General features: G+C 52.3%; 1 protein-coding gene across 12 annotated transcripts in view; it reads right to left on the bottom strand.

Moving 5' to 3' along the window:
* The window catches only part of BOC (BOC cell adhesion associated, oncogene regulated), a 256,300-nt gene that overhangs the window by 4,046 nt on the left and 238,444 nt on the right, over positions 1–13,810 (bottom strand). For 8 of the 12 annotated variants that reach the window (XM_038003333.2, XM_038003341.2, XM_073009723.1 and 5 more), the window contains 10 exons: positions 12,302–12,445; positions 10,639–10,932; positions 10,000–10,272; positions 8,633–8,940; positions 5,060–5,222; positions 4,535–4,645; positions 3,863–4,069; positions 3,334–3,515; positions 2,677–2,782; positions 2,188–2,310 (listed from right to left, as the gene is read on the bottom strand). In XM_038003333.2, the coding sequence (XP_037859261.2) occupies positions 2,188–2,310; positions 2,677–2,782; positions 3,334–3,515; positions 3,863–4,069; positions 4,535–4,645; positions 5,060–5,222; positions 8,633–8,940; positions 10,000–10,272; positions 10,639–10,932; positions 12,302–12,445 (1,911 nt within the window). Of the gene's footprint in view, positions 1–141; positions 2,311–2,676; positions 2,783–3,333; positions 3,516–3,862; positions 4,070–4,534; positions 4,646–5,059; positions 5,223–8,632; positions 8,941–9,999; positions 10,273–10,638; positions 10,933–12,301; positions 12,446–13,810 lie in introns of those variants that run through there. The other 4 variants (XM_038003339.2, XM_073009726.1, XM_038003338.2 and 1 more) reach the window with 2 other exon arrangements.

The following is a 13,810-nucleotide window of genomic DNA, read 5'->3' as shown; positions in this document are numbered from 1 at the left end:
CATATGTTTCCTTGATATTTCCTTCACAACAAATAGAAAAAAAAACTACCCCCATTCCTTGGGTGTGGGAAGTGGGGTCAAACGCACTAGATTGGGCCTCAAAATCTCTTATTTGAATGGCGTCCACACTCAGCATGAAATTGGCATCTAATGTGAAATCTGGTGGTGTGGCAGAGACCTGACCCTTACATTTCAAAGCAGAGCCTGAGATGTCTGTGAGCCATGCACCAGAGTTGGACCAGGTACTTCCAGCAGAAGTGGTGTAGTGCTTTTGGGAAGAGCTCGTGAACTTTTGGAAGAAAATATTTAAAATGCAGGAAGCCAGAAAAAGAATTGGGAATGGAAGAATTTACCCACACCCAAGAGTGTGCGACCTGCTGGTGGAATGAGACACAAAGTACTACGTATTAGCATGGATCACAACAGGAGGACGGGTGTTCCGGGACTCACGAGGACACACAGTACATGTGAGATGCCAATTCAGAGGTGGAGTCAAGGCCATCAGCTCCTCACTTCAACTTTGCTGAGTATTAGGAGGTGCAGCTGACCCTGCTGGCCCTAGTGGCCGTCTTCTCCCCCGGCTTTCGGACTCTGTCCCCTGATGTTCCCCACCTCTCTGCTGCTCTGTACGCCTCTCCTTCCCTCTCTGTACCGTCTGCCTCCGCAGACACTGGGAGGCCTTCCTGGCTCCCCTCTGTCTGTACTCTCTGTATATTCTCACCTAGTCCCATGACTTCCACCTATATCCTAAAGACCCCCGAACGAATCTCCCCACCTGGACCCCCTCCCTGGGGCAGGAGCCCTGCTTCCTATCAGACACTTCATTTCAATGTCTCTAAAGAGCCAAACACTCGGTAAGCCTCCAAGTGGTTTTACCTTGTTCCTTTCTCATGAAATCTGTTTCTCTTCTTGCTGTTGCCATTTTAATAAGTGGCAGTACTTCCAGCTGGAAACTCCTTTCACTGTCTCCCAGCCCTAGTGCGCAAGCAGTCCCTGGTCCCACGGACACCTCCTTAGAAAAGAGACTCAAACCCGTCCCTTCTCTTTACTTTAGAGCCCCAGTTCTCAACCCTCAGCCCATTCCCTGCAGTCACCAAGAACCCATCTCAGCAGACAAATCCACTGACAGTCCTCCCCCACCTCACAGCCTCACGTGGCCCCCGCTCTCCCTGGCTGCACCGGCTCATCTCACAGTATCCTCAGTGGCCTCTTTCCTGGGCATTCACTCCCATAACCTCCTTCTCAGTACCTGACACTCCAACCGTCTGGCGCTATGTCCAGCCTTGTCCCCCAGGCCACTCTCTCCTCATCCTGGCCTGAGATTCAGTCTTCCAGCAGACCAGTGTGAAGGCTTTATGAAGCCTCCTCCTCCCTCTGGGCACTCCCTGTACCAGGTGATCCAGGATTCTGGGCTGTGCATGTATCCGCCCTCCCTCCGGTGTGCATGACGGAAGAGGGCAGGGAGAGACACAGAGGCCTCAGGGAGGATCTGCTGAATGACTGAAAGCCAGTGAAGCCGAAGAGAGAATGCTGTTGCCTTGATGAGAGGAAAATGTGTTGTTCTGTCCCTATTCCTATTCCTTTGTGATCCTTTCTTGATTATGTTCTTCGCAATACAACTGCTTTATCTTACTTTCAGTACCTGCAAAATGGAGATAATGCTATCTCTCCATCTGACCAATGTGCAAATATTAACAAGTTATTATGTGACTACGTTTAACATGTTTTAAGTGCAATAGAAAGGATCTGGTCTTGTAGTTAAGGTAATCCCGGCCCAAAGCGTGCTCTACCCCTAACTGGCTGCATGGCCTTGGCTAAAGTATGCAGCTTCCTCATGCCCACTTCCTTTCCCATCTCATGGGATTGTAGTTCAGTTAAATAAACCAACCCATGGAAGCACCAAATATCATTGCTGGAATAAAGTATTTATAGGAAGTTCCCAACTTAAGAATGAGGTGTATCCCGTGATTTCATGGATGAGTTAATTACCAAGTTCCTTGAAGGTGTCATGATAGCCTATTTAGTATTAGGCACAGACAAATGAGTAGAGAGTGAAACATGACCAAGTCTGAGGTTATATGGAAAACAGTCTTCCTGGAAAAGAGACCCAGCACCGCACAGGGAATGGTGACTTTGCCTTCCCTTGCTGGAACACCAAGACAGGAGAGAGAACCCAAAGAGCTTCACCTTTGGTCTCACAGATCATCACGTTGCTGAACTCGCTCTCCCCTCCTTCATTGAAGCACTGCATCTTAATGTCGTAGGAGGTCTCTGGCTGCAGGTGGCTGATGGAGTGCCAGTACCTGTCCCCTGGGAAAGAGAGTCAGAGAATGGTGCATGGCAATGTGCACATGGTTTTCTTGATCCCAATCTCATAGTTAGACTCAGCTGGGGCAGTGTGTGGGGAAGGATGCCACTGACTGGCACAGGGGTGGTGTATGGAGGAACGCTGGAGGAAATGTTCTGGGTGTCCACCCATGTTGTCCCATCACCATGTGGATTCATGAAGTTGATAGCTTCAAGGGTATTATGAATGAGTCAATGACATGGAGCTCAGAGCTTTGTGTCACACCAGATGCAGGTTTATGCTTCGCCAGATTTCACCAACACCTTGTCCCCCATCCCAGGGAGGAAATTATAGCACACAGAAGCTATAAACACAGAATTGTGTCTCACCTTCCACCATATCCTTCTTGTAATCACTATCATTGTCACTGTCTGTGGGTCGATAATAGATATAGAAGCCATGGATTGGGGTGTTGTTGTTACTTGCTGGGATGTACTATAGGGAATGGAGAAGAAACAAGTTGACAATGGGCAGAGAAAACATCATCAAAGCAAAACCACTGGTGTATGAAGCTTCCACCCCAGTCCAGAGTCTGAATTTCACTTGGGGCCCCTGGCAAAGATTTCTAATGATATCCCTGAGGTTCTCTGAAAAATGTTGTGAAGATCATTCATTATTTTATTTAGCCTAGACGTCCCTAAGCTTTTGAAGAGAAGAAACAAACTGCCATTTCTCCAAAGACTTCAATTGCTTCTGATCTCCCTGGACATGTGAGGGCCCCTGTGGCTGAGAAGGGGCCCTGAACAATTGTGCTGGGATCCCCGGTGGTATCAGGGGAAGGGCAGGAAGGAGGGAGAGGTCTACCAGGTCAAGGCACCAGAATCAACAGGAGACCACTAGAGCAGCTCCAGCCACTAAGAGCCTTCCAAATTCCACTGATGAAGCTTTCAGGTGCCCAGTTTGGGGGAGTCTAATCCCCAGGCTCACAGGGAAGGGCGTTTAGGGGAGGCCGTCTTCCGCTGCAGTCCACGGCCAGGCCCGCTTACCATCCACTTGAGCATGATGGTGGTCTCATTGACCGCGTCCGTGAAGGTGATGTAGGGACCTGCCACGGGCCTCTCGTACACGCGGCCACTGTAGCCGGACACCACGTAGGGCCGAGAGGGGGCGCTGGGCTCGCTCTCCCCCAGCATGTTCAGAGCCCGGACTCGAAACTTGTAGGAGGTGCCTGGTGAGAGGGACACTCACTGAACTCAGGAGCTGGGAAACACCTTCTGATTCTCCCGTGGCCTTTCAAGGCCCAGGACCTGGAGGGTCTTCTGGGCAGCCCTTCCCCAAAGCAAGTTCTCAAAGGCCTCACAAGAACACCCGCCATTTTCAGAGCCAGGCTGCGGGGAAGATGGCTCTGGATGCTCTTCTGGAGGGAGGCGGAAGACTTGTAGGACTGTGGTAACCACCATCTGGTGGGCGGGGGCCTGGGCCGAGAGAAGGGGATCCCAGGCTCGTCATCCTCCTCCAGGTGGTCAGGGGCAGCTGGGGGATCAGGCCAAGGCCACAGCATGGCCAGGCCCCTACCTTTCTCTAGGCCTGTGATCTCCACGGACAGCCGCGACGGGGGGATGGCGCTGGTGGCCAGAATCCAGTCTCCCACTTTCTTTAGCTTCTTGTACTCCACACGGAAGGACTGGATCGGGAACCCACCATTCCCACGGGGAATCCAGGTCACGTACACTGAGGTCTCGGAGGCCATGGAGATGGTGGGCCTGTCGGGAGCTTCTGGGGCTGGGAAAGACCGCACCCAGTAAGGAAGGAAGCAGGGTGAGATGATGCCCACTGGGCCTGGCCTGCTCCTGACGGGTCCACGCCTCCCCACAGCCCTCCACCCACTGGTGTTCACGTCAGACCTCCCCACGGCTGCCCGGGCTGCCCTCTCTTGGGCGAAGGCTGTGAGCTAAGACCCCTTATGCTCTCCTTCTGCAAAGCCAGAGTGTGGAGGCCCAAGGGCCACCGCTCTGGCCTCTGCTGCTCTCTAGATGCACCCAGTCAGCAAGCCCAGCATCAATGCCAGCTTTTTATTTAAAAAGCTCCAAACTACATTTCCTCATTGTGGTTAAATGGGAGATGCCAAGAAAATGTCACAAAAACCCTGGACCTACAGAAGCAAGACCCCATTCAGCCACGGGAACAGGCCCTCTGAGGCAGTTCCAGTCCTGACTGCGGGTCCCGTCCCTGCTGCTCGGGCCTTACGGGAGAGGCGGCCGTGGTCGGGCTGGCTGCTGCTCTGGGGACTGGCTCCAGGGTCATCTCTCTGGATCTGCTGCTCCTTGCTGGCCATGATCTCGGGTTTGGGCCGCCGTCCTGGGTGGAAATGGGTTGTGGTCAGCAAGGGAGAGAGCAGGCATTAGATCTCCCTCCCACAGAGTCCTTTTTGCCTGAGACTCTGCTGAGGGGCGTGACAAAGTGATGCAAATAAGCATCCAGGGCACTGAGGGTGTGGGCTCAGCCTCGGCCGACACTGGCTCTGTTGTGGTACTACTGCTGGCCCCTGTGTGAGAGAGGGGCGAAGGGGTGCCAGAGAGGCCGGCTGGCAACTCTCCTGATGAGAGCTGGGACCTCAGCCTAGCACACAAACCACAAGGAGGTGGTAGCTGGAAGGAAAGATGAAGTTCAGGTGAACAGCTGGGGCAAGGTGAGCAGGAATTCTTACCTGGGCCAGTGGAACTTGCTTAGACCCATGGAAACCCTAAGCAAGGGGCAACGTTTGACTCTCACCAGTTCGGAAGGTGACCATGGCTGTCTGGCCCTCGCCTGCACAGTTGTAAGCTGCCATCTCCACTTCATACAAGCTCCCGGGGTCGAGTCTGGTGAGGGTCAGGCGGTGCTGGTTGGCTGGAATGCCAGAGATGGTCCAATTGTCAGAGGAGTTTGTGACCTGCTGGAGAAGGTAGCTGGTATAAGGACTAGTGTCTCAGCCTCGGGCTACGGTGGGCTGTAGTTTGCAAGGAAAGCAGTGCTGAGCCCAAGAGGGCAGGAGAAGGGGAAGGACAATGGGCCAGGTTGGGGTTGGGGCGGCACAGACTCAGACTGACCCCCCTGGCTATGGGACACCAGCCTCACTGGGACATTCACATCAGGCTCTCTGATCCCTTGTCTAATGATCTCATCAAAGAAACCTCAGTGGGGAAGTCAGATAGCCTGACTGATATTGCTGAGAACTCCTCCAAAGACCTTTTCTCCCTGTATTTCAAAGAACCTCCATGTTTTGCTTTCTTTCTCCTTCTGTAGGTAAACAAAACGCAGTTCCCTCTGTTTATATTCTAATGAGACACAATGATGAGAAAGATAACGAAAGTATCAGCACCCACGAAATAGCAACATTTGCTAAGGGCTTACTCTGTGCTACACATGGAACTAAGCAGTTTATAGGTGCTACTTCCTTTTCCTCAAAATAGCCCAAGAGATTGGTGTTAATATTGTTCCCACTTCACAAATAGGGAGACTAAGGTTTAGAGAAATGAGCAGTTTGCTCAAGGCCACATGGCTACTGAGCACCGAAACTATGACTTGACTCCAAAGAGCATGCCCATCGTTGCGCCCTATCCTGGGAAGAAGAGTCTGGGATGCAAAGTCCTGGGTTCAAATCCTGGTTGTGTAACTCAGAGCAAGTCCCCTAATCCTCTGACCCCTTCAGCTTTGCATTTCACCAACGAGGCAAATAAACTCTCTCAGGTTATTCTGAAGATTCAATGAGAGAAGTTGTATAAAGTGCCCCGCAGCGAGCTTGGTGCACAGTAGATTCCCAACAAACTCCTGGCCCCTCGAGGCCCCTCCCCACATCCTCAGCCCAGTGTGGTTTCTATCATTTCAGTCCTCTTTTTTCTGCTCCTGCCTTCAGTCTTTGCTCAGAACTTAAAAACTGTGGATGAATTGTGACTGTGATGGATTAATCCTTAATAGCTTCAAATTCCTAGCTCTTTAAAGGAAAAAATAAGGGAGCTCCAGGCTCCCCAACAGGTGATGCTGAGAGGCTGTTCATCTCAGCTGCCCTACCTTTTGGGACAACAGACTTTACTGCCAGCTCTGCATCCCAGAGAGCCTGCTGGAGCCTCAAGTTGTGGTTTGCCGAAGGAAGAAAACAGCTGGAAGGAAAAGCTCTTCTCCCTGAGCAGAATATTCCAGAGTTGAACAAAACGTACCATTCAAGGCACAGGAATGGTCTGGGCTCATTGTCAGGCTTCCAGGATTTGTTCCAAGGGGAGACATTTTTACAAACTGAGACTCCCCAGTGGTGCTGGAAACCCAAACACAGTAGCCCAAGGTCTGCAGATGCACCAGGAAATGAAACTTGCTTCGCGCATGTGAAACAGTGAAAATTAGCTGAACGATTCCCAGTCCCCAGCAAGAGAAGGCGGATGAAAAAACACAGCCCGAATGCTGACTTTTTATTTCAAATTCTTTCTTGGGGATCTTTAAGACTTGTTAGTTCCGTAAGAGAGGAACTGCTTTCAAGCCAGAACTTCTGCCTTGGCAACCCCAGGCTGAGGAGCCCCCAGGCTGGAGCCTAAGAGAAGCCAGAAGCAGCAGGGGCCTGTCCGGACTCTCACTTCCCCTGCGCCCCATGTACCCCTGCCCTCCCAGCGCTGGCCTCACACTTCCACCGGGCCCAGAAATGAAAATAAGAAATAGAAGGGTAATTAGTCACTGTCACACACACTGAGGGGGTGAATGTGGCCTGAGCCTGGCATTTCCGGATCACCACGGCACGGCCTTTGCCAGTCTGCCTCTTGTGCAAGGCTGCCTCATGGCCACCTATTGGCCTGAAAAATATTATTCTTGCTTTCATGCTGGGTTTCGTCTCCTGGGAACCATGGGCGTTTGGCCTGCCCTGATCTTTGTCTACAACTCTGAGATGGAGGTGTCCAGTTACATGGGGAAATAGGATTAGGACTAGCCCTGCCCTACAACATGTGAACAATGCTGCTTTTTGTTAAAAACTCATTCACCCGCTTTGCTGGCTGCCTATGAAGAGGCCTGCAGGTGGAGGGCTAATGAGAAACTGCTCCCCCCGTCCCCCTGCCTTTGGGGAGGCAGCAGAGGGGGTATAGGGGGTGCTCTGCCTTAGGTGTCTTTCTGACAGCCCCAGGGTCTCTGTGGACTTGTCCTGACCCAAGGTCTTCTGGGAGAGCATGTAAGGGGAAAGAACAGAATAGAAGGAGTCAGGGGCCAGGGCTCCAAAGCAGGGAAACGGCTTCTGCACAGCTAGCGCGCTCCACTGTGCAGGCTTGGTTCTGTTTTCTTGCTTGTTTGTGGAGGTGGGGAGGAGTGGAGAAATACTTTTAATTCCACATTCATATGCTTTCCATCAAGTGCACATAGCATTTTTATAAGCAAAAGTAATATAAATGCATAATAAAAATCAGCATGTACATGCTATTATTTATCAAATACAATTTTTAAAAATCCATTTAAGAATAATAGTTTTCTACTATCGAATGGGCTTAGAAAGAAAATGGCGTATACTTGGAGTGAACAGAAACATTTTCAAGGATGTTTTCTTATGGGGAATTTCATGTCCTCATCCCTGCCGGGTAAGTAAGAGCACAGCCTTCAGCGAGAGTGGCTGCCTGGGGACCCTGCCCTGCCTCACAGGACACAGTGTACAGGAGCATAGGCCTGGCTGGGCTCTGCCCCCGCATCCCGTCAGAGCCCGAGACTCCCTCCCTGACAGCTCCTGAAACATTCACCTGGACAGACTTCCTTCTGTCAAGGAGAAATAGCTGAGGTCTGAACAACATGATGTGCTTTGAGCTCAAATGCCTGCTTGTCAAACCCAAGCCATGACAGATTCTGAGAACTGAGGGGGTATTTTACAGCCTACAGAGAAAACACTTGTTCACAAATATTTGTTTTCCTGGCATTAGGCTAGCTGGCTTACCGTGCCAGGGTTCCTGCAGGCATGTACCCAGCACAGCTTACTTTCATAAAAAAACAAAATGTAACATCAACAACTAACGACGGAGGATGATGGTTACCAGGGAGACTGTTCACTGTCTCCTCAGGGACTACAAGCTAGTGTGAGCTTCTGGGAAATGTGTGCATAGAGCTTAGTACTGGATGCACGCACAAGGCTTTTTCCTGGGCCTTCCAGGGTCCCACACGACCATCTCACAACCAGCTCCCTGGGAGGCAGCAGGGATGGACACTGGAGGAGACAGAAGGGCCTGATTAGTGGTGGGGATTACTGGTTCAGGCTTCAGGAACTCAATGGCCAGGAGGCAGTGACTCTGCTCAGATTTGCTGGGAAGGCTGTGCAGGGGAGGCAGCGGCCCCACACCAGGGCCATACCTTGCGATGTTTCACCACATAGTAGAGGATCGGTGCCCAGCCACTGCCCTCATGCCGAGGCCGCCACACCAGTTCATATGAGTCGGTCTTGGAGGTGCGGGGCGAGCTGAGGATGATGGGAGCCTCGGCGGGAGCCCCCTGCCCCTTCTCTCCTGGACACTGCGGGGAAGCAGGCCGTGCTGATGTTGGGGGTCTGGGGAGCGCCGGTTCCCCCCTCAGCATCTGCTCAGGGCTGCTGGGTTTGGAGGGTGGTGCAGGAGGTGTGCCAGTAGCCGGCTCAGCATCCTGCCGTAGCCTCGCGGTTATGCCTGGAGGACCAACAGGAAGGAGAAGGAAAGGTTAGTCTCCTGGTTTACCTGCTGAGCTGTTGTTCCTGGGGAGAAAACAGGAAGAAGTCAGAGAGGCAACTGGGCCCACCATCAGCCCGACCGCCACCCACTCTGTGCTGCCCAGCCGGGCTCCATGGAAGACAGCGCGGGTGTCCCTGTCCTGCCAGAAGGAAAAAGCAGCCTGGTCTGCCCGGCCAGGGGCTCAGGGGTGGCTTGGGCATGGCAAGCAAACCTCTCTGTGGCCTGCTTTTCTCCTGAGTCCACGTGAGGTGCATCTCCCGTGAACTAACTCAATTTCCTCTCGAGGCCCAGGAACCCTGCGCCTTCCTTCTCGGTCTAGGCTGGAGATGGAGACATGTCCCTTCATGGTGGAATCTTACCACGGCACCATGTGGGCCTTTTGCTACTGAACATGAGACATGAACACAACTGGAAATGTCCTCTGAGAGTCTGAGGCCAGGAGGGGCAGTGCTTCCTTCAGGAGGTTTCTACAGAATCTGCCAGCACCTGTGTCTCCTCTACCTGACCTTCCCCACCACAGGATACGGGCACCTGATAATGCTGACTTAGCATTGTATTGTACTCATTGCTGTATTTTTCTCAAGTCGTTTCCCTGGTAAGTTTCGTCCCCATAGGGGAGTTCTCAAGGGCAGGGTCTTTGCCGCGTTGCTCTGCACCCCCATATTACCTCTCCCCAGGCTAAGCATGGTCACTGCTCAGTTGGCATAGGCCCCAACCGGAATGAAGCTGGCTGAGGAGGACAGACTGGCTTTTCTTCACCAAAGCACTAGAGCAGTGGTTGTCAAACTGGGTTCCACAGAAATATTTTTTTAAATACAACAATTAAATGAATTATTTTCATTAGTGAAAATCTGCACTTCTGATTTATTAAGTTCATATAAATTTGAACTTACAACTAAAAGCTACTTTTTTCTATCTTATATACTGGTATATTTGAGAAACTATACCATTTGAGAAATGGATTCTCAAATGAGAATCTCAAACCCCTGGAATCTCAAACCCCTGAGTTACACTCACTTGGCCTGGAGGTTCGCAGCTGGACCACGGCGTGGGCACTCCCAACCTCGTTCTCGGCCATGCACTGGTAGACGCCTTCGTCCTCAGGCCCCATGCTGAGCACACGCAGGGCCCGGCGGGAGAGCTGGAGGCGCTGGCTGGAGATGAGGGGCGTGGCATTCCTCAGCCACAGCACGGAGGGCGGAGGGTTCCCGCGCACCTCACAGGTGAGCTTGGCACTCTGGCCCCAGGGGATGACCAGCTGGGACAGCTCCATGGTGACCTCAGGGGGTTCTGCCAGGAAAGCAGAGCAGGGTGAGAAGGACTGGGGCTTTCTGTCCCAGGCCAGATGGGCGGGGAGGGATGCAGTTAGGAGCAGCTCCCCCTGCCCTTCGGCTGTTGCTTTTCCTAATGGGTAGAGTAGAGGGAGGGAGAGGTCCGACGTCTCCACCATCAGAGTCATGACAGGTGGGCTCCAGGACTGTGTACCCTTGCTCTGGGATCCAAAGAGCCCTGACTCTTCAGCCTGCCTCTGTTCCTCACTCAGCATGTGGCCTTTCACAAGACGCTAACCCTCCGTGAGCCTGGGTTACGTTTCTAGAAAGGCTGCACAGACCAGAGAGAAGGCCAAGGAGAAGACAGTCCACAGCAGACACTCACCGAACACCTGGACGTTGTAGAGGATGACCGCTGCCCCAGGCTGCCCAACCCCATTGTCGGCCATGCAGCGGTAGGTGCCTGAGTCCTCCTCGCTGGTGGTGTCGATGAGGAGGTTGCTCAGCAGGAAGCGCGTCTTGTTGTAGCCGGCGACACTGGACCCATCCTTGGCCCAGGTGACCCGTGGGGGTGGGATTCCACTGGCCACACACTCCAGAATGAGACTCTGACCTTTGGTGACGATGATGGTTTGGGCCTCCAGCGGGTAGATGATGCGGGCAGCCTCAGCGGTGGAGCCTGGAGGGGCAAGGAGGGCAAGGACAGAAGGCGTGTGGACCAGGATGTCCTGCAGAGCATCCCCAGGAGGCAGTCCCAGAGAGCATGGAGATGGGATCAAACAGCCATTCCGGGTCTTTCAACCTAGGTGGAGTGGGGCGTGCTACAGAATTCCCTTGGGGCTTGGTGTCCTTATCAGAAACAAGGGCTTCTTCTGCAGGGAGCTGTCATGAGTAAGAAATGAGATAACACAGAAGAACAGCAGCATCAACACAACAAATGCACAGTTAACTATGTGTGCTGGCAAGGAGAGAAAGGTGAGGGAACGGAGAGGCAATTTAAATGGTACAGATGTTTCTTTCTGCTTGCCCTCAGTAAGAGCACTGTGAGGCTGAGGATGAGATGGGAAACAAGAATCTGCCATGCTCCCAGCCCCACCCTATGGTTCTCAGGCCCAAGTGTCTCTCACAGTGAGCATCTCAGAGCCGGCCTCCGGCTGAGCTGAATGGAATCCACTGTTTAAACACGTGCATTCTCATACTGCAAGGTCCCCAAATGCAAATCACTATGTACTTCATCAGGACACAGCTGGGGAAGCTGTAATCTTTTTCTAACACTGTGGACAAACTGCACAGAACTCACTGAAAGGCACGTTTACTCTCCAATGTGTGCCGTTCCTCAGCGACCTTCGAGGAGCACAGGGACCATGTGTGATTCTGCTTTATATGCCAACCAGGGACAGACCCAGGTTTTCTAAAACCTGAAATTTATACAGTTTTGAAGGCCCAAAAAAGAATGGAAAACAATAGATACGAAATTAGGCCCTTCTGAGGCCTCTGTCAGTGAGTGAAGGACCACGGAAGTTTCGCTTCATTAGTTTCACAGTGACTTCATCTCTGGTGCCAACTCTAAGCTAACTCCGTGTAAGACGCCACTTCTCTGAATAGGCAGGGACTCCAGACAAGTGCATGGAAAGGTAGCTGCTATTTTCCTGTGCATTGAGAGCACGTGGGCCTCCTGGACACTCACCAGAGGGTGGTGCTGGGCACACCTCATCCATGCAGAGAGTGCAGGCCCAGGGACCTCACGCAGGGCAAAACGGTGGCCTGGAGGCCTTCCATGTGGGCTTCCAACAGGCAGGTGTGACAGCAGGCACAGTCACCTGCCAGAGCCAGGCCTGAGGGCTGTGTGTTGTGAGACGCTGGCCCTAAGGCTGGCCAGAGGGGAGAGAACCCCTGGCTGAGTCCCAGGTGTTCCCCCTGGCCAAAGCCAGTGCACACAGAAGTGTAGCTTGGATGTGGCACCTCCAGGTAGCTACCTCCCTTTCTATCTTTGTGAACCCTTCCATCAGTGATCCCCCCGTCCCCCAGCAGATGGGCCCGGGCCTTACGGCGCACACGCAGCCTGTCGCTGGAGCCGGAGGTTTTCACTTCCTGGGTCACTGGGTTGTAGGCCGCACACTTGTACATGCCCTCATCCTCCTGGCTGGCATTCACAATCTGGAGGTTCCCCGAGGGCATGATCAGGTAGTTACCTGTGGAAAGGGCAGGGCCAGGGGAAGACGGGATGGGTTTGGGTCCAGAATGCTTCACTCTGCAGCTTCCACAAAGGAGAGGTGCACGGAGGGAGAGGAACAGGCTGGGCAGACCCTAGGAGCTGATGTCCACCTGAGTCCCCACAAGACCAAGCCTAAGATGCTGTTCTCTCCATAAAACCTTGCAACAAGCGGGACAGAGTGCCAGAGAGAAAAGGTAACTAAGCAACCAGCTAACAGACTGGCTGACTGACTAACTGCCACAACTTAGTGCATAGGTCTATGGAAGAGCATTTTATACTTTCAAGGGAGCTAGGGGAGGCTAGAAAGCAAGCAGGATTTTGAATCAGCCATGGTCTCATGCTCTGGGTCTGCTGGGTATTAACTGTGTAATGTAACTTGGGCAAGTTAATTAATCTCTCTGATCCAGTTTCCTTATTTGTGAAAAGGCTTAATGTATGCTGCCTCAGGGCCATTGTAAGGATTGAGAGGTCCATGCTGCACACATGAGAGATGAGATCATCATTCCTGCAAGCCTGGAGGAAATTGATTTTGGAGCTTCCCCTCATTCTCCCTTCCCAAAATGATGAGCAAATCTTCCCATCAGTCATAGCCATCACTCGGAATCACCTCATTGTTGCATTTTTGCTACTTGGAGAGGAATATTCTGACTTCTAACCACTGTCTTCCCCATGAATGCCACTGAAATCCTTTCTCCCACATCAGAGGCCTGTTAGGTTCTGTTTGCTCCTGGTCCACGGGTGCCATGGGCTGGTGCCCCCGGGGTGTTCAGGTTCTGTAACTAGGAGGCAGATTCACAGCTCCTGGACACCCCAGCAACTAGGGTGGCATTTGGCTTCCTGGCAGGTAAAGCTATGGCCGTCAGTGCTGAGCTTTGCCCTGGTGGCCCCTCCTGAGAGCTGTGCTGTTGCCAAGCCTGGTGCCTGCCTGCTGCTGGGCCACCCAGGTATGAGCTGCTTAGCAAGTGCCAGATGGAGTGGGAGAAACCCTTGGCCCTGGTGGGGCAGGCAGGCCTCTCCCAGAGGCTGCTGCCAACCTTCTGCTGGGGACAGTAGGGATTAATGCGCTTCTTCCCCCAGTCTCCAGTTGGTTCTGAGTGGTTGGATTAGGGGTTTTACCCTTTTGAAAACAGTTTTCTGTATTCTCTAAGTTTTCTATAATGAACATATGTTCCTTCACAACCAGGAAGAGTTAATAAAAATATCTTAAAATCTAGAGTATATTTTTAAAGGTATACTTTTTTTTTTTCTTCTTGAGACAGGGTCTCACTCTGTCACTCAAGCTAGAGTGCAGTGGCACGATCTTGGCTCACTACAACCTCAGCCTCCTGGGCTCAAGCAATTG

The sequence above is a fragment of the Chlorocebus sabaeus genome, chromosome 22 (assembly GCF_047675955.1).
Source record: "Chlorocebus sabaeus isolate Y175 chromosome 22, mChlSab1.0.hap1, whole genome shotgun sequence".
Classification (NCBI taxonomy): Eukaryota; Metazoa; Chordata; class Mammalia; order Primates; family Cercopithecidae; genus Chlorocebus; species Chlorocebus sabaeus.
Note: the sequence above shows the minus strand (reverse complement) of the source record. Positions and strands in the feature narration are given on the sequence as shown.